A 19,664-nucleotide genomic window follows, 5' to 3' on the forward strand; every position below is an offset into this window, starting at 1 on the left:
AAAGTTACTATTCATTGTGCATTGTCGTGGTGTGGGGGGAGTTCCATAAAACCTTCTGAAAACAATCAACTCACCCAGGGGAAAGAATGTGTACAAGAAAGCTAGGCGAGCCCAGCTTCAAACTCTACTCTGTTCCAGAACTGGGACTTGGGCAAGTTATTAACCTCATGTACTCATCTGTAAAATGGGGAAATCTGTTTAAGGATTAAACTCTTTGGAGGGCTGTTTAAGGATTTTATTTAAGTATGTAAAAGACTTGGCACAGAGATTGGCATACCCATAGTAAGTGCTTGCAAGTTGAGGGCAGATATTATTTCATTTCTTTGGTAAGTGACTACACTTTCTGAATGACTAGCACAGTGCTACAATGCATTTATGTGAACAATTTGTTTCATGTGAATAATTTACTTTATGTGAATGTGTTTATGCGAACATGTGCATGCTGTCACTTCAGACATGTCTGACGCTTTGTGACTCTATGGAGACCATAGCCCGCCAGGCTCCTCTGTCCATGGGATTCTTCAGGTATGAATATGGGAGTGGGTTGCCAAGTCTTCCTCCAGATGTGAAAATATTTAGGGACAAATAGAGAAAGGAAAAAAATTACTACGTGACAGGAAAATTTCTAGTTCTATTTTTTTAAAGATAAAATTACTAAAATTGGTAGTAATCTCTCAGTCACTTAAAAATAATAAAAAGTTCACACCAAGTTGGAAATTAGAATTAAGATGTCTTAAATTGAGAAGTGAGAAGAAATGTATTTTTCTTGTTAGATTAAAAAACCATAATGGTGCTGAATTTTGGAATTATGTAGCCAGTCTGCATGTTATGGTGTGAGTGTAAAAATCACCACTACCAAAGGGAAAAGAATCCTTCTAATTTTGTGTACGTGATCCATTATAAATAGTTTCTTTGGTGCTTTGTTATGAAAGGCTGGTTTTCTTCTTGTAAGCTGACTTTAACATCACATGGATGGCAGATCTGGTATTTTCCCTTTACTCAGAGTTGTTTCTTTCTAAAACATACACCTCAGGGTATATGCCCAGTAGTAGGATTGCTGGGTCATATGATAGTTTTATTCCTAGTTTTTTAAGGAACCTCCATAGTATTCTCCATAGTGGAATACCAGTTCATTTGTTTTTTTAAATCAGTTACATAGTGAAATTCAAAATCAGAAAGACGAGGGGAAAAATACATAGTAAAATATTCTGAAGTGGAACTGATGGAAAAATATGACTCCCTTGAAAATCAAATGTTTTCATACTCCACTGCTCACCATTTATTCTAATTCTGACCTATCTAGTGGTTAAGAAAAATCCATAACATACAGAATCCCGGATTTATTAATAGTGTTGATTAGGAACAATAAATAAATTTGCTTTGAACAGCAAAAAAATAAATAAAAATAAAAAGAGCAGAACATACACCTTGAGAGAAGGGTGGAAGTCAGAGGTGGGCAAGCACTAAATGCGGCATTGAAGATACTGGCAGAGCCTGCGCTGGACCGTGAACCTCAGAGGTGAGCATCAAGGCATATTCTGACTTAGAAAGTAGAAGAAATGAAACTGCTTTTGGAGACAGAATAGATGTGGAGGAGGGGAAGCTTGTGGTGACAGCCGTCAGAGCAGCAGAAGAGACAAGCAAGGCAGAGAAGACAGAGACAAAGCTCAGTGTGCAAAGTGCTTGGTTAGGTCCAGTGCCTGGTGGTGGTGATGGCAGGAAGCATGTGAAGAAAACAGTTAGTAACATGTAAAAGAGGTAAAGGAAATTTTGAAGAGAAATATGGTTTTCCAGCAGTGCCATCATGTGCAGTATGTCTTATGCTACTTTGCCACGGTTAGACTTTCAAATAATTTTCTATCTAGTGGCATTTATTTATCTCATCAGCAACTGCCTGATTATACGACACCAGTGTTTACTAAAGACTTATTACATGTGGGTTAATCAGTTCACAGAAACTACAGGAAAGTGCGCCCATTTCTCCCCAATAATTGAGAAGTGAGGTTGTTTGCTCTTTAGGAGGCGAGCCAGTACGATCCACACGCAACTCATGTGATTAGCCATTGTGAAGTACAATAGATTGGCCGCCAACACATGAGGAGAACTGGCTTCCTGTGTGACACGCAAACAAAGGCAGAGTGCCCGGGTCAGGGTCAAGGCCAGCAAAAGCCCAGTCCACTCACTCCACAACTAGGCGTAAGCATGCTGGTTTCACACAGCAGGCTCTGTGAGTGTGGATAATAAGTTCCTACCTTTATGAGATGGATCTATTCACAATTTGTTGAGCCAAGCTCCCAGGCATTCAGGCTGAGAGCCAGGCCCTGAGTCATGGTGAACTCACCTAAGTAAATGCCACCTGGTGGAGACTTACCTACATAACCAGCTGGCTTTCCCCATGCCAAGCCTGCCTCATTTCACTTCATCAAGAGCCCCTGGGCTAGGCACTGGAAATATAGGTGAGAAGATGAAAGTGTTGCAACCCCCAGGAAACTCACGGTCCTCTAGGAAACACAGGTCAGCATATGAACAAAGGCAAGGCCTGGGTACCAAGGAAGCAGGATAGATATGCATCTCATGGGCTGGGGCATCAGGGACAGCATCCTAGAGAAGGTGGCACCTGGGTTGACTACTGAAAGAGGGGCATCCTTCGCCAATAAGATGAATGAAGACATACCAGGCACATAAAATGGGATGAGCAAAGGCAAACAGGCATGAAAGTATCTGGAGTGTTTGCGGAATGACACATGGATTGGGATGGCTGGGCTTTGGGACTTCCCTAGTGGTTCAGTGGTTAAGACTCCGTACGGTCAATGGAAGGGATGTGGTTTCTACTCCTGATTGCAGAACTAAGATTAACATGCTGCTAGTGCAGCCCACCCCCCAAAAAACATAGTAGACCAGGAATGGCTGGGCCTTTGGGGTATACAGATGAATATGGGAGCTGTAAGAAGAGAAGCAGGTAGGGGCCAGATTACTGCAAGAATCATACACCCAGGTGAAGAGTTTAAACTTCATCCAGAAAGCTATGAGGAGGCACTGGAGAATTTCATACAGAAGGAAGGTGATTTACCATCTAGTTGGCAAAACAGTATGAGATAAAACATGGACTTAAATAACCAGACAAATTAACACATGATAAAAGCCACACAAGTGACACAAAGAGATCAAAACAGACAGAGAACTTTTAATAATAAGGATAATGAGAGGGGAGCCCTTTTAATTAATGCAGATACTGAGTTTGCCTTGACTATTCAATAGAGTAAGACAACAGGAGATTGGCATTTCACAAGGCATGGACAGAGAGCCCCAGAGTTAAAAAAAAAAAAATTGCTTAAAGATGAATAGCAGTATGTAGAGGAGTGTAAGATATGGCTGGAGATAAACTGGGAGCTCTCTGAAAGCTCTAAAGAGTTTGGATTTTAGCTGGCAGGCAATGGAGGATTGTGGAGATCTTAAGTTGGGGTAGGGGAGAAACTATTCAAAGCAGTGATTTCTGACAAGTGGTCTTAGCAGTGATATAGTGGGTGAACTGAAGAGAGAATGACTAGATGTAGGAAGACCACTTAGGAGGCAGTTGCAATAATTCAGGCATGAAGTGCTATGAGTCTGAATTAGAGTAATGGCTGTGAGAATAAAAAGGATGAAAGAACAGGAACTAGGGGGACTCGATAGGAAGGAGATGGCAACGTTAAGCACCAGACTGAAGCTTCCAGCCAGCGGTCACTTGGGAAAGGATGGTCTCATTAAACACAGAAACAGAAACTTTGGGAGGAGGAATTGGATGCTTGTGTTTTAATGAAGACAAGGAAAGAATCTAAGATGATCTTTGTTTATGGGATATGAAAATGAGAAAACATTTTAAAAGCCTAGAGAGGACAAGAGAGCTCTGATGTACTGTGATTCAAAATTAAGGAAGACACTAATTTAAAGATGAAGAGAATAACAAAAGACATCAAAATTACACAAGGGTCAAAGGCAATGAGAAAGAAGAAAAGGTCACTGGATTTAACAATTAGGTCATCAGGAAACAATAGGAAGATGGCAAATAGTGGAAGAGAAGAGAGTTGATTCAGAAATTGAAGGAGAGAGTGTACATCAATTGTTTTTAGAGAAAAAGTTGGTACTACAAGCAAAGAGATTAATAGGATATTAGTTTTCGGGGGGGGGGGTGGGGATAAGCGAATGCTAAAGAAAATTCAATTAAGACCCAAAAGTGTTTATAAGAAAAAAGAGACTAGATGGTAATAAGGAAAAGATTTCAGTTATAAGAACAATGATCGAACTAATGATGGCAAAGGGGGAATGATGAAAAACAGAGATGGTTCTAAAAGAAGTGAGAGGACATAGTTGTTTACATGCAGAAAGGAAAACTTAATGGAAATAGACTTTCATGTGGATACATTTTAAGAACTAAGTATATTCATGTAAGTAACTTAGAACACTGCTTGGCATGTATTTAGGGTGTAATAAATTCTAGGTATCATAATTACCATTCTTATTGATAGATGGCTGTCAAATCTCATGCAAAGCTATAGTTTTAATACAATCAACAAATTCTGTACTTGAATAATATGAGTTTAAATTATCCTCATTTTCAGTTTAGTAGTATTACGAAGGATTTTTTAAAATTCCTAATAGGAATGTTTCATATGAGAAAAGAAATAAAAATATATCCTATTGACTCTGAAATAATTCCCCTGATCTGAGGTGTTAGTCTGTAAATTTTTTTAATACTGGACATGCTTGAATAAGAGTGTATACTAATGCCATTTTTCTGCTGTAACAATTATTTCTTTTTTATGGTTTCTTAGAAAGCAACAGATTGCCATTGAGATATATGTGAAACTATGAGTACAACTGAGAACTTCATGTGTGTTGGCCTTGAACTTTAATCACAATCAACTCAATATGGAATTGCTGATTTAAAAAAACTATTAGGGGAAAAAAATTGAAAACATTGGACACCCAGTAGGAAGACAAAATGTAGAGCAATATAAAGACTGACTGGTTTCTGCTATTGATCAGTCTTTTTTATTACAGTAAAATACCAGAATATATTCAATGTGAATAACCCATAGATGTTGGACATCTGTTAACGTCCTCTTTTTCCTGTCTATTCAAATGATTTGAACTTAGAAAATAATTGCAATATATATCATATATAGGGCTTCCTTGGTGGCTCAGGAGTAAGGAATCTGCCTGCAATGCAGGAGCTGCAGGAGATGTGAGTTCGTTTCCTAGGTCAGGAGGATTCCCTGGAGGAGAGCATGGCAACCCACTCCAGTATTCTTGCCTGGAAAATTTCATGGACAGAGGGGACTGGCAGGCTACAGTCCATAGGTTGCACAAAGTTGGACATTACTGAAGAGGCTTTAACACCCACACATGCATATTATATATATAATATGCATATGCACATGCTCAGTCATGTCCAGCTCTTGCCTCAAAAAAATCTTACTTTTTTTGAAAATCAGTTTGTTTTTTTTTTTAAAGAGAATATTTTTGTCCAGGAAGTCAGGGAGGTCTGCAGCAAATAAAAGGTTTTTTGTTTCTTTATTCAACCACAGTTGGTTGCCAGCTGCCACGAGGATTTGCTGCCTTTGGGACAATGACCCTACCCACGTTCGTGGAGCTTCCCCAGGAGCTGGCAGCTCAGCCTCCCACTCCCCGCGAGGCTTGTTATCGTGCTACTGTGTGTGTCCGGGTCTTTTGTAATGTGGACCTGCTGTCCACTAGGTGACAAACCAAAACCTTCACAAATGCACACTAGGGCTTGCAAATTAAAATTTCATCCTGGTCTTAAACACACAGCAAAGTTATTTTTAAATCTAAGTGACACATGCTGGACAACAAACCCCAGGTTCTAGCTTTCATTCTACTTTTGCAGTTAAACACAGGTGGCCAAAATTGCAAGGTGGCCAGGGCTCTAAGATCAAATCCATTTTCAATCAAATGGATTTCATCACTTACCATGTCAAATGTAAAAAGGGCACAGAAGGAAAAGGAGATTAATACAAGCTTTCCTGTAGCTTTTAATACTCATTTAGGAATGATCCCTAATGATGAACAGCTATGGCCACCAACTCTATCTCCCACCAGCCTCTCTATCACACCTCCGGCACTGAAATCCCTGCAGGATTCTTTCCTCCCTACTCTGGGAGCTTCCCTTGCAAAATCATACCCAGCTTTCCACACAACTTCTAGCTCAGGTCCAGCCTAAAAAAATGGAGACTCTGGCCCTGGGGTGCTATGCCTGGAAGAACTGTCCCCATCTGTCCATAGGGAAAAAGGAAGTTCTGTTCTCTGTATAATGTAGTAGGTAAAAGTGATGGGTTATAGTGGTATTGTGGGAAATCTTTTATTCATGTGCATTCAGAGCTAGAATATAAACCAGTATCCAACCAGGCTTTATGACAGAACAGGGTTTCTCAGTCTTAATACTACATTTGTGCTGTGTTCAGTTGTGCCCAATTCTTTGCGACCACATGGATTGGAGCCATCAGGCTCCTCTGTCCATGGAATTTTCCAGGCAAGAAAGAATACTGGATTGGGTTGCCATTTCCTCTTCTAGAGGATCTCCCTGACCCAGGGATTGAACCCGCTTCCCCTGCATCTTCTGCATTGGCAGATGGATTGTTTACCACTGTACATTGGCATGTGGGGCTGGAAAATTCTTTGCTGTGGGGACTGTCTTGTGGATTGCAGGATATTTAGTAGCATCCCTGGTCCCCACCCTCTAAATGCCAGTAGGACTCTTCCCAGAGTCATGGCCACCAGAAATGTCTCCAGACATTGCCAAGCATCCTCAGGCCAGGGGGACAGGCGAGAGCATGAACTCCAGTTGATAAACACATAAGAGAGAAGATTTATTTTTTAAGAAATTGCCTCAGAAGACAATATGCATAAAGAAAATCTAAGCACTCTTAGGGGAAAGGCAATATGGTAGGCAGAATTATAACAATCTCTAAATTTTGGCTAGGAAATAAATAATTAGTAGATATTAATCCTTTAATTAGGAGGCGATAAAATTTAGAAGGTTGGAACACAGGCCTTGAATCAGAGATCTAAATTGATTTACTAGCTGTGATCTTACTGAATGGCTCTGTCCTTCAGTGTTTCTACCTATAATATGAGGACAGTTAGTAGTATTTTTCTATCCTTGAACATGCCTCAGGGCCTTCATTTATGCAGTTCCCTGAGTCTAGATGGCTTTTTCTTCCTCTTGGCCTGACTGGCCCCCTTTTATCCTCCAAATCTCGGTGTAAATAATCCCTCCTCAGAAGGGCTTCTCTGATTGTCAACAACCAGGCTCCTTGTGATTACCTATCATAGCACCATACATAGTTCCATATTTTGCAACTTTGCTTCCCTCACTATTTTATAAATTCCATAATGTCCAGGATTATCTTTTATTCAATGGCTGGCCCATAACAGAGACTCAACAAATGTTGTTGTATGGATAAATGAATGAATACACAAGGTTTTCATAATTATTAATATATCACTGTCATGACTGAGGATCTGTACTGATTTGGCTTAATTTCTAATTTACAAAAACACTTCATTCTGTTAAATGTTAAGGTCAAAATATTACAATTAGTGAGAATATGTGAAACAATGACACCAGAATACCTGGCTGAGCAGCTACAACAAGGCCTGGGGAACTGTCAAAAGCCTGAAATTCGCAGACTTGCACAGAGCTGGACAGCCACATCCTGGAATGTGTGCACCCATGTATGACCTGGAGGACCTCATTCTTGGCAAGTGGGCTCCCACGGCTCTCACACTGCACCTTAGAGCTTCTGGATGCTGAGTGGTAGACAAGCACCACTGATGCTCAGCTGCTGTGCTGGGTCAGCCTCCTTTACAAACTCTGGCAGGAGGAACACCAGTTTCTTTGTTGGTTTACTGACAAACCAATATTTTCCTCTTAAAATAAAACCACTGTTTCAGTATATTTGTTTTTTAAAAAAGGAAAAAAAATTTTTTTTTTCCTTTTCATAAAGGGAATTAACCTTGAATACTCACTGGAAGGACTGATACTGAAACTGAAGCTCTAATAATTAGGCTATCTGATGCAAACAGCTCAATCATTGGAAAAGACCCTGATGCTGGGAAAGATTGAAGGCAGAAGGAGAAGAGGGCAACAGAGGATGAGATGGTTGGATGGCATCACTGATTCTATGGACATGAACTTGGGCAAACTGAGAAATGGTGAGGGATAGAGAGATGTGGCATGCTACAGTCCATGAGGTCACAAAGAGCTGGACACGACTTGGCAACTGAACAGCAACAGTAACAAGGCAGGAATAGGGTTACTCTACTTGAGATCATGTTGTTAAAATACTTTTGCTAACAAGAAAGTAAATTTTTTAACATACTTGTTTTCATATTCGGTCAAGGAGAAAGAATGTTGAATTGAAGAAGTAACAAGTACTTAAGACAATAAATTGATGTTCAAGGTGGCCGAAAGATCCCAAGAGCGATTTAAATGTAGCCAGCTACTTAAACTAGGTCTACATCTTTGAAATAGCTGTCTGTGATTTTTTTGAATCATGGATAATGGCAAGAGAAAAGAAACATCTATAGACCTGAACTTGATATTATGATAAACTCTGCAAACTATGACAAATAAGATTAATGCAGATTCCCCCAGATAAGAGATGTCATTTAAAGGATAATGTGGGAAGGAGTCAGGATCAAGAGAAAGACAATATGGGTTCTGACTAACCTCAAATTGAGAATACTGGCAGATTTTATGTATCCAGGCTTTGGCAAGGAGGCATTAAGAAGTAGCCTCATGTCATATTTTTTTTTTTTAAAGACAGAGGAACATGGGCTAAATGGTAGTTTATTTAAGACAGATTTCTTTGTGGGTGAATCATGCACAAAACGTGCCTACAACAATCTGAAAGTATGTTTTCAGTGGCTGCATGCCAAGGACTCTGTTCTTAGCATTGTCTCCATGTAACATTTCTAGCACCTTTTGTGAAAATCTTCTAGAGGTTGGCAAAATTTATTCTGTTAAGAGCCACAAGACAAATATTTTAGGCCTTGTGGGTTACATATAGTCTCCAATGCATCTTTTTCTTTAAAGGAAAAAAAAAACTTTAATGCAAATAAGTTTAACAAAAGCTACATATTATATATGAAACTTTAAGACTGTCCTTAAAAATACTCATTCTCTTTTTGCTGAGTTAACTTTCCCTCTTATTTTATTTATATGCCATTCTAAAGACACACAACAATATTTGGGACTATAAATAAAGTCAATGAATTCAGTTGCAAACATTCCTAGCCTGAGAGCTGTACAGAAACAAGTGACATTTGACATGTTTTTTTCTCAGATTTCCCCATGGGCCAAGTTTGCTAAACCCTGTTCTAGAGCTTATCAGACTTGACGATGACACGAGAGAGAATGAATTTACTGCTTAACAGAATCAGAATTCATTAGGACACCATGAGCTCATGGCACGTGAACACTGGAAGGGACCTGAAACCTAGAGACCATCTGGTCAAGACACCCCTCCTCTATTCACAGGAAAAACTGGGACAGCCTGGGGCTATGGGTTGGCAGAAATATATAAATATAAATGCATGGTTTTATACTTGAAATCCCAAACTCCCAATTATGTGACCACAGAATAGGCATTTATGGCTTGATAGCTGAACCACTGAAGAACAGCATTTTAACTGAGAGTCAGTCAAATATGGGTCAAGAGTGTGGTGTGACTGCAAATTGCACTATGCTGAAAATGATCAGCCCATTCAGCCTCTCGCCTTGGAGTGTTACATGACGAGTCATGGCCATAATACATAGGCAAGAATGAAGAAATTGGAGGTGTACAAGCCTGAGGAGGCATGTAATGGGATTTCAGAAACTGCAGAGCACAGTAAAGCTACACAAAGAGAACAAACTGGTTTGTGGTTTATAGGCCTGAACTGGGTACCCAGGAGGTCAGGGAGAAAAGAAGTCCGAGTGGTCTCTGCTCACAGTGCCTAGAGCTGCTGGCACATGGGAATGGAACATACACGTGCGTGCTTGCTCAGCCGTGTCTGACTCTTTACGACACTATGGACTGTAGCCCACCAGGCTTCTGTGTTCATGGGATTTTCCAGGCACAAATACTAGAATGAGTTGCCATGCTTTCCTCCAGGGGATCTTCCCAACCCAGGTACCTGCCCTCCTTCAGGGGATCTTCCCATCCCAGGGATCAAACCTGCATCTCCTGTATCTCCTGCACTGGCAGGCGGATTCTTTACGACGGAGCCACCTTTGAAGCACAATGGAACATATGAATGTGTTTAACTCGCCCTTTAGGTCATAGAGAATGAAACATTCAGTCAGTAGAAGGGATTGTTCATTTTTGTTGGGCTTCAAGCAATAGTCCGACATCATATGGTAAGAAGCAACTTGGGAAAAAATCCTCTATTGTTATGACTAAACAATGTCCTTCTGGATGGAAGGGAGGAAATCCATCCTTATGCTGTGTTTAACTCTTGCTTCCCTCACTTTCTCTGAGTCCGATTTTGCCTTTTGTATATATCACAGAGATTAAATCCATTCCTTTTTTATATATAGAACTCTTGAAATAGCTAAACACTTCCTAAATCTCTGCTGCTTCTGGAAATAGATCACTAATTCCTTCTACAATTCATTAAATTTCACATATGCCCTAGTTTCCAAATTCCTGCCACATCCTAAGAGGACAATTTAGAGTTTAAAAATTTTTTTGTATGTATGGTTATATTTGTTCCTTTGAAGGCAAGAAAATATCATAAGCCATATCTATCTATCTATCTATCTATCACCTCCTTATCTCCCTGCCTGCCTCCCTTCCTTCCTCTCTTTTAGGACAAGCCATCTGAACAAAATCTAGGAAATTTACATAACATATCCAAGACCTAAATCTAGAAAGCGACAGGTCAGGAATTATAACCAAGCCTTTTGAATTCTAAACCCATGCTTTTCCATTCTTTGTTAATGGATGGATTCTTTTGTTAAAGGTAATACACTCTTAGTGAAAGGCTAAACAGTGGAAAGGGTCTTGCTTAGTGCAGTATGGTTTTGCAATATAGTAACAGCATTTTTAGCAGTCTGTACCACAGAGTAAATCTGAAAAATTCTCATGATTAGAATTGATATAAAGAACAGGGTGAGAATACAAAATGTTGGATATGAGAATCCTTTCTCTAGTTTGAAACTTTTAGGTTCTTTTAACCTCCATTCTATTTCAACTCACCATGAAATTTTCAGAGCAACTTTCTAACTTCAGGGGAATCTTCCCAACCCTGGGGTTGAACCCTGGTCTCCTGCATTGCAGGTGAATTCTTAACCGACTGAGCCATCAGGGAAGCCTCAAGCTGTAATAACTTTAATCAACTAAACATAACTTCAGAATCATTGAGTTCGTGCTGTCCTGGAGCCCCTTTTACAAACCTGTATTTGAAGCTGGTATTGTGGGTGAGCAGTTGTCCTTTTCGCACGTACTCAGGATTGAAGTTAAAGTCATCGTAGGAACCGCATTGCTACCTGAGAACACACAGCAGAGACATGGTAAAGAGATGAATATACAAGTGACAAGAAGTGAGCATAAATTACAAAGGCACACACATAAAAGGCACTATTACTCCAAATTAGCTGCCTTCCTAAAGGTTTTGGTTAAGTTAGTGTGGAACTCTGAATACAGTTTTGCCTACTGAAGCAATTTTATAAATAAAGAATAGGTTCTTGGACCAACCCACTAAAAGCCTTTTCTGTCTTTTTAAAGTGGCTGAGATAAAGTATTAATAATTCTGTAGGCGCTAATCACCCTGTATAACAAGTTTCCCGTGGCCAAATGCATTCAGGGCTGTGACTTGGAAATGCCAGCAACACGGTCCCCCAGGGTTGTTGGCACCCCCATGAGCTCTCAGCCACTGATGCCCATGGCTGGAGGTGGCAGCTCTAACCGTAAAATGTGGGCTCCTGGGCACAGGGCATAAAGCATCTCAAGGAAGCGAGAATCATCTGCCAGATCCCTTTCCGGATCTTCCTTTTCGTCCTTAGTCCCCAAGGATCCATCTGCTTGCTGGCTTACCACCTACCTTCCTGGCCCAGATGTAACAGAAAATAGCAACCTTCTTCTCCATATAAAAAAGTTTCACATAGTTTGCTGTTAGTAACAAAGTGAAGAGGTTCATTCCTCTCAAACCCATTTATTACATGAAGCTATCAAGGAAAGTCCAGAAGATACAGGGAGAGGATTTGGTTCACTTTTTTTTTTTTTCCTTTAAGCACATTTCATTTATTGTCTTCTTGGTTGTTTAACCATTAAGTTGTGTCTAACTCTTTGTGACCCCATGGACTGTAGCCTGCCAGGCTCCTCTGTCCAGGGGATTTCCCAGGTGAGAATGCTGGAGTGGGCTGCCATTTCCTCTTCCATCCGTTCATTTTTATACACTAAAAAAATATTCAAGTGCATTTCAGGGCAGCACCCCCCCAAGGTTAGCCTGGTTGTTTAATGAGGAGAGGGTGGAAATGGAGAATGGTGGCTGGAGTTTGGTCATGTGATGAGGAGAGGGACTAGGCCTGGGTTTGCTGCTGACACAAGCCCTGGAGATGAGAGAGCTGGGGTCTATGAGGAAGGAGGTTGCCGATTTCACCTCTGTCTCTCCCCGCACCCTGACTGGGGCAGCTTGGCAGGTATATCACTGGTGTAGCGTGAGTCAGGTGGTCAGAGAAAGAGAGGTGAGGTTCTTGAGTGTCCCTTATAGCCATTCCCTTAAATTAGTAAATATTTACTCACTTTGTGCTAGGCTCTGAGGGCTCAGAGTTGGGGCCTTGAAGAACCCACAATCCATTAGGGAACACAGAGACATACATAGTTATAGCTGAATAAAGGAAGTAAAGTACAGGTGAAGTGAAGGAGTACATCAGGAGAGGGAGAAGGGAATTCTAGAAAGGAAAATACAAAGCTTTTCAGAAAAAGATCCATCTCGAGGAGACAGGATTTACATAGGTAGAGAGCAAAGGTTGCAGTTCCGGGAACAAGTTGTTATGAAAAGGGGCACAGCAAAGGCACAGACGAGGCAGAGCTTCCAGGCTAAGGATTTTAAACAAAGCATTCTACAGCCAGCCCAGGATCCAGCAAGGTTCTGAACCCATAAGACACAGAACCAGAGCCATGGTTGGAATGAATGACATGGACGAGCAGAAGAGAGGATGCCATCTGAAGCCATCTGGGAGGTTTCTACAGTTTTCTGGGAAGAGGAAAGGAGGGTGAGAGACAGGAAGCCAGCACTGAGGAGGCGGAAAAGGGATGGCAGGGGAGACTCTGGACCCTCCACCTGGCAACACCACCTTCTCTCCAACTCCTTGGGCTCACCTAACACATGGATTCCCCTGAACACTGTCAGATGGAGCCTCCTACATCTACAGAGTCAGATTCTACTGGTGCCAAAGGTGGGATCTGCATTGTGCTGAATTCCCAAGGCCATTGGCAAATTATCGGTCCCCTGTTCTCCCACGTGCCTGTGATGCTCCTGTCATTCACTCTAGAATCTCAACCTCCTCTTTGCTCCCTGACTCTTCACTTTCCCTGAAGGGTTGTGTATTTATATACTCCCAATTTCACTTGCCCTCCAGATGTGTATCTTTGACAATTTCACTCAACTCTGGGAGAAAATAGTGTTCAACAACTGAAAGGATAAACTTTATGCTATGTATCAACAGCCATAATATATAGAATTAGAAATTAAGCCAAAGCTCCAATGCTGGCCACCTGATGCGAAGAACTGACTCACTGGAAAAGACCCTGGTGCTGGGAAAGATTGCGGGCAGGAGGAGAAGGGGGAGACAGAAGATAAGATGGTTGGATGGCATCACCAATTCAAAGGACATGATTTTGAGCAAACTTTGGGAGTTAGTGAAGGACAGGGAAGCCTGGCGTGCTGCAGTCCATGGGGTCGCAAAGAGTTGGACATGACAGAGCGACTGAACAATGAACAACAACGTAAATATGAGTGATTTTCCAAGGAAATGGTATCACATACACACACTCTCTATGAAACAAAAAGCTCTCAGTCTTTGAAGAATCAAAAGTTTAACTTTGTTAGCTGGTTTTGAGTGCTAGATTTGCATAGCATTTACAAATGCTTTATTTAACAGTTTTCATATAAACGCATAAATATTTTCAGTGACGATCTTGACATTTTAATTTCAGTTCTACTTATTTTGTAAAAAAAAAAAGACTTTTAAAATACAATATTTCTAAGGAAAATATATCCATAATATAATGACACTAACCTACTTTTAAAACAACACAATTAAAATTATTTACTACAAGATTCATAAAACAATAATGACTATATACATTTGAATTCAGAAATTATGATGCCCAAGGGTCAGGCTTCCTGGACTTCCCTGGTTGCTCAGAGGTTAAAGTATCTGCCTGCAATGCGGGAGACCTGGGTTCGATCCCTCGGTTGGGAAGATCCCCTGGAGAAGGAAATGGCTACCCACTCCAGTATTCTTGCCTGGAGAATCCCATGGACAGAGGAGCCTGGTGGGCTACAGTCCACAGTGTCACAAAGAGTCGGACACGACAGAACAACTTCACTCAAGGGTCAGACTTACTCTGTATTGAACAAATCAATATGATTAAGCCTAGTAAATACTTAAGACAAAGATTTTGAGAATAGGAATTCACAGTTTAGTACAAGTGGAGTTTTGGGTGTATTTGTATAGATGAGCTTTTCTATAAATATTTATACCCGTAAATCTCTGGATAAAGAAACATTTAAGGAAGAACAAGAAAGGTCATAGCAGAAAATGTACGATATGGCTGTGAACAAAGACAACTACCTAGGTCTGAAATTCAGTCTCAAGTTTAATAACTTTCAACTTATGTATATGATGTTTCTATTCTACGCTTTGATCACTTAGACTCTAATAGATTTAAATGCCATTTAATTATCCCATATTTTAAAAGCACCACTAATTCAATCAATCCTGCTTTTAAATTTGATGGTTTGAAGAAAGAGAATGTCATTCTGGGGCTTCCCTTCCCTGCAATCCACAGGCAGTGGAATCACCCAGAGAAACTGTTAGCAAAATGCAGTAACTATGATGTCCATCTAGCAAAACAGGAGAGTGAAACTAGAGGAAGAATGAAATTTAACCAAAACAACAAATGTAGGCAAAAGGGAAAAAAGAAATCATCAGGGAACATAATAAATAAAAAATCCAAAGTAAGACAGAAAGAATCACCCATCACATCCCAAGAATCACAGTGAGTATAAATGGGGCATGGCTAACCAGTCAGACAACAAAAATAAATACCACACAGAAATTCTGAAAGCCACAGACTCATGGACAGTCTTAATTTCTGACAGTATTAATGACAATACTTTGAGCATTTATACTTTCCAATTATTCAAGTATAATATAATGTACTGTAAGAAAAATGTATGAAATAATGGTTGTGAATGATGCTGGCTATTCTTGGGAGAGATAGCCCACAATGGGAAAAGAGGAGGAAAGAAAGAAAAGAATCTCAAAGTAGTTACCCTGAATTGAAATTGTCAAGTGTCTCCTGGAGTACGGTCAACAACTGTTGAAACTTCTGTACTGAGACTGAGCGTATGTGATGCTTCTTGTACAAAGATTTTCCTAAATAGTATACACTGTCAGCTAACATACAGCCTATGGGTATTTCACACTCATGAGCTCTTAGTGAATAAGAAAATGTTTTCAAAGCAATGAAAGAAAACATTGCCTCCATTAGTGTTTATCTGTGATCCTCTTCACTAGCTATGTACAAGCTGTGCGTGTTCAGTCACTATGTCCAACTCTTTGCCATCCCATGGATTGCAGCCCACCACGATCCTCTGTCCATGGGGTTTCCTAGGCAAGAATGCTGGAGTTGGTTGCCATTTCTTTTTCCAGGGATCATCGCAACCCAGGGATCAAACCTGCAAGTTCTGTAAGGATATCAACTGCATTACCTGTGATGGGAGTTCTGTTTTTCAGCCTATCCACCTCCATGGTGAAGTCATCCTTCAGAAAAAGGAACCCAATAATGGAAAACAGGTAGACAAGGATGAGGGCAAGAACCGCAGTTAGAATAATGGATCGGCCGTTCCGTGTGACACTTTTTATGACATTGAGCAGGGTCTCTTCTCTATATACCAAATCAAAAAGCTACAGGAAAAAAAAAAAAGAAAACAAAGGCAGGGGAAAAAATGCAATGAAGCAACAAGTGAATAAATACAAGGGTAATCACAAATACAAATGCAGCCATTTTAGTTTATCCATGAGAGAATAACAATATAAATAAGACCTTAAAAATGAACCAAGATAGGTATTTCTCTAGTCAGAATGTATTAATAAACTGCTTTTCAATCAAGATAACTCTAACACAATATATAATGTGCATCTATTGATTTCCTAACCAACAAAATATTAATTTTTTAAGACATGGAAATAGCACAGAAAATTCAAATTTGAATTTAGAATTATAATATATATGTAATCAACTTAGCTGCTTATTCCCTTTTTTTAATCTTTCTAATATTCTGCAGTTGCCTCTGGAATAAGTAAAATAGCTAATGTGAAATGCTGAATTATGTTCACCTAAGTGATGAATAATTGACAGATTCATTCAATGTATTGTTTAATTAAGGGATTAGAGGTGAGATGACAAGAATTCAATTTTATGAGCCCACTATAATATTAATAGAAAAAGTATGCAATTTAAAAATATTTGAGAAATGTAAACATCTTTCTTAGTTAAACAGGTAGAATGAGGGCAAAATCTATTACTTTAGTATATACTTGTGGAAACAAAAGTCTAATACACAGTGCTAATTCATTTCCTCTAATGGGTTACTATCTATTTTGTATTTAGTAGTAGAAAATCTATGCTCTAATTAAGAACCTAGGTATGTTGTCAACATTAAGGAAAATTTTATTTATTGTTATAATGTTGAAATTAAACATCAGAAAGTACCTGTTTTATTATCAAAAACTAGTTAAAAGCAATAAATTAACAGTTACTTTAAAGAAGGCATTAATAGCAGTATAGAAATGAATAGTATTTTAACACTGGAATAATTAGGTTTGTCTTCTCGTATCTGTGGGCAATGATCAGAATTTCTGAACTGGTTTAAATTATCAGTGTCACTCATCCTTTCAGAAACACCAGGATTTTGTACACTGTTTTTCTAAGTGCTGAGGCTTATATGGTTACTTACCAATTTAATTGCAGCTGTGCAAATAATTGCTGTAAAGATATTAACTTGTTTGCTCACCTTAAGACACTGATATTTTATGATGGTCAAATATAAAAACATATGTTTAACTATTTGCTATCTGTTTATCTCAAGAGGGAGCTACAACATTTAGAAATAAAGTCCATATTCTTCCATAAAGACAAATTAAGCAATGCTGATTCAGCTTCCAAATTATTGACCCAGCTTATTTAACTGATTTAAACATTTAGTTGACAGAGAGGAGATTTTTTCCTCAGTTGAACAGTGGCTGAAAGAAAAGGTCTGGCAAAACATCCAGTTCATTTCTGGATAGTTTCTGAAAGTTTCTAGTTTTCAGAAGCCGATGGGATGCTTGCTAAAAAATACATATTCTGGGACCCCATTCCATATGTATGGAATCAGAAGTTTGAGAAGGCAAAGGTATTGACATTAGACAGATGAATGGTTCCTTCTGTTTATTTCTGAAAGAAAAATCTATAGTGTGGTTTTTATTACTGGTTAAAGGATGCCTGGGCATTTGTGGACATAACTGAGACTGCATATAAATATATTTTTTAAATATAAAAATATTTAAAAATACATTGAAATACTATTTTAGCACTATATCCAATAAAATGTCCTTCTAGTACTCTAAACATGAAAATGAAATATATCCTTTTATAATCAACCCAATGAACACAAATTAGCATCAGTGTTGTACAATTTGAAAGATGAAAGATGAGGAAAAGGCAAAAAGAAAATAAGATTAACACAAATTAAAAGTAACATTACTACTAATAACTCATATAATAATTCAAATATACCTTTATTTTGTCAAAAACCTTTCTTTCAATAATGCAGAGTTACATACATCATTTCACATGTTTTTCATATTATTTCTTTAATGGTCTTGATATTATTAGTCTCTCATACTAAACCTATCCATTTTATAAACAGGGAGGTGTTTTTTATAAAAACACTGTCATAAATTTTACATATTACAGTCAGGGAAAGGTTCTGGGTATAACCTATTATATCATATATAATACATGATATAACTTGTCTATTAAATTTCATAGGCAGATTTTTTTAAATGGAAGTTTTATGGTGAATCAGAGTAGAGAAGATACTCATTTGTATCCCTGGATTAGAAAAAAAAATCTACTTTTGATTGCTGAATACTAATCTAACTTAACTGCCTAGAATATAATTTTGTATCCTTATGTTGATAAGGGACAAATCCACTCTTCACTGCCGGTCTTTTCATTGCTTTAGGGTAAATGAAAATGTAGTATCTTATTGAATCCTCCTACATGGCTGTTCTGGATAACAGGGCAGCAGGAGACTATGGATTTGCCTCTCATGATGTAAGCAAACCAGTCAAGATAATGTTTTTAGATCTTCAGCTTGTTCATTAGGAATTATTTTACTGGGTAGTACTCTCCTCTGTACATCAGTTGTGAGCTAAAGATATAAAGAAATTGCTCTTACGGCATCATGATGCTAACCTGGTAATGCTCTACTGTTCAAAACATCATCATCTACTTGTATCGACTCCTCTCCTAGCTTATGGCTAGAGAGCATATACATAGGAAGGAAAACTGATAATCAACAAAAAAACAAAACCAAAATCCAACTTTAGAAAAAATCTGCAAGTCCATCCAATGAATAGACATATGTAAATAAGTTTAACAACAATGCCATGTTAAATCTGAAACTGTAAGACTGTCCTTAAAACAACTCATTGTCTTTTTGCTAACTGTTAGCTTTCCCTCTCAGTTTATTTATATGCCATTCTAAAGATATACAAAATACTTGGGTTTATAAATAAATACAATGAATTCAGTATCAAGAAAATAAATCCCTTTTCTTGCTCAAGAATCTCTAAGCTAATATGATGTGGCTAAAACCCAAAGCAGCCTGGGTCAAGAGCTGGGTCTCAGAGAGTACATAAAGAATTGCACCACCTATGTAGTATCTCAGAGAAAAAGACTAAAAATAATAATAATGCATGATTTTCCTAGGCAAGTCTAAAAATAACATAATTTGTCCTCAATGCCAGACTCTGCTTAAAAAAATCAAAGAGAGAAGCATAAGAAGCAGCAGCATTGTGTATGTTTTTCAGCAGTGACCGTCCACATAGAGATGTACTCACCAGGAAGCTATAGAAGAATTCATGGACAAAGAGGCCCAGCATGCAAACCAGGACATACGCCACGTGGTAGAGAAAGGCCATATCCAGGATGACCGCTCGGTAGCCTCGGGTGAACGTACCACGATTTCCAACAAAACTCACCAGAAACACTATTTTATTACAAAGCTAAAGGGAGGAAAAGATTCGATTTTATTGTCTTATTCATACTGGTGAAGCTCACAAAAACAGCAGGTCATTGACAAAACCTATTATTTGCAAAGTCTGTGGTTTTCTTTGA

The 19,664-nt window shown here is 38.9% G+C and overlaps 1 protein-coding gene across 2 annotated transcripts in view; it reads right to left on the reverse strand.

The window, feature by feature from the left end:
• Positions 1-19,664, reverse strand: part of ITPR2 (inositol 1,4,5-trisphosphate receptor type 2) — a 589,849-nt gene that overhangs the window by 81,239 nt on the left and 488,946 nt on the right. For both annotated transcript variants that reach the window (XM_025285009.3, XM_025285008.3), the window contains 3 exons: positions 19,388-19,552; positions 15,988-16,183; positions 11,441-11,533 (listed from right to left, as the gene is read on the reverse strand). In XM_025285009.3, the coding sequence (XP_025140794.1) occupies positions 11,441-11,533; positions 15,988-16,183; positions 19,388-19,552 (454 nt within the window). The remainder of the gene's footprint in view (positions 1-11,440; positions 11,534-15,987; positions 16,184-19,387; positions 19,553-19,664) is intronic.

This window comes from Bubalus bubalis, chromosome 4, assembly GCF_019923935.1.
Source record: "Bubalus bubalis isolate 160015118507 breed Murrah chromosome 4, NDDB_SH_1, whole genome shotgun sequence".
In the NCBI taxonomy this organism is placed as follows: Eukaryota; Metazoa; Chordata; class Mammalia; order Artiodactyla; family Bovidae; genus Bubalus; species Bubalus bubalis.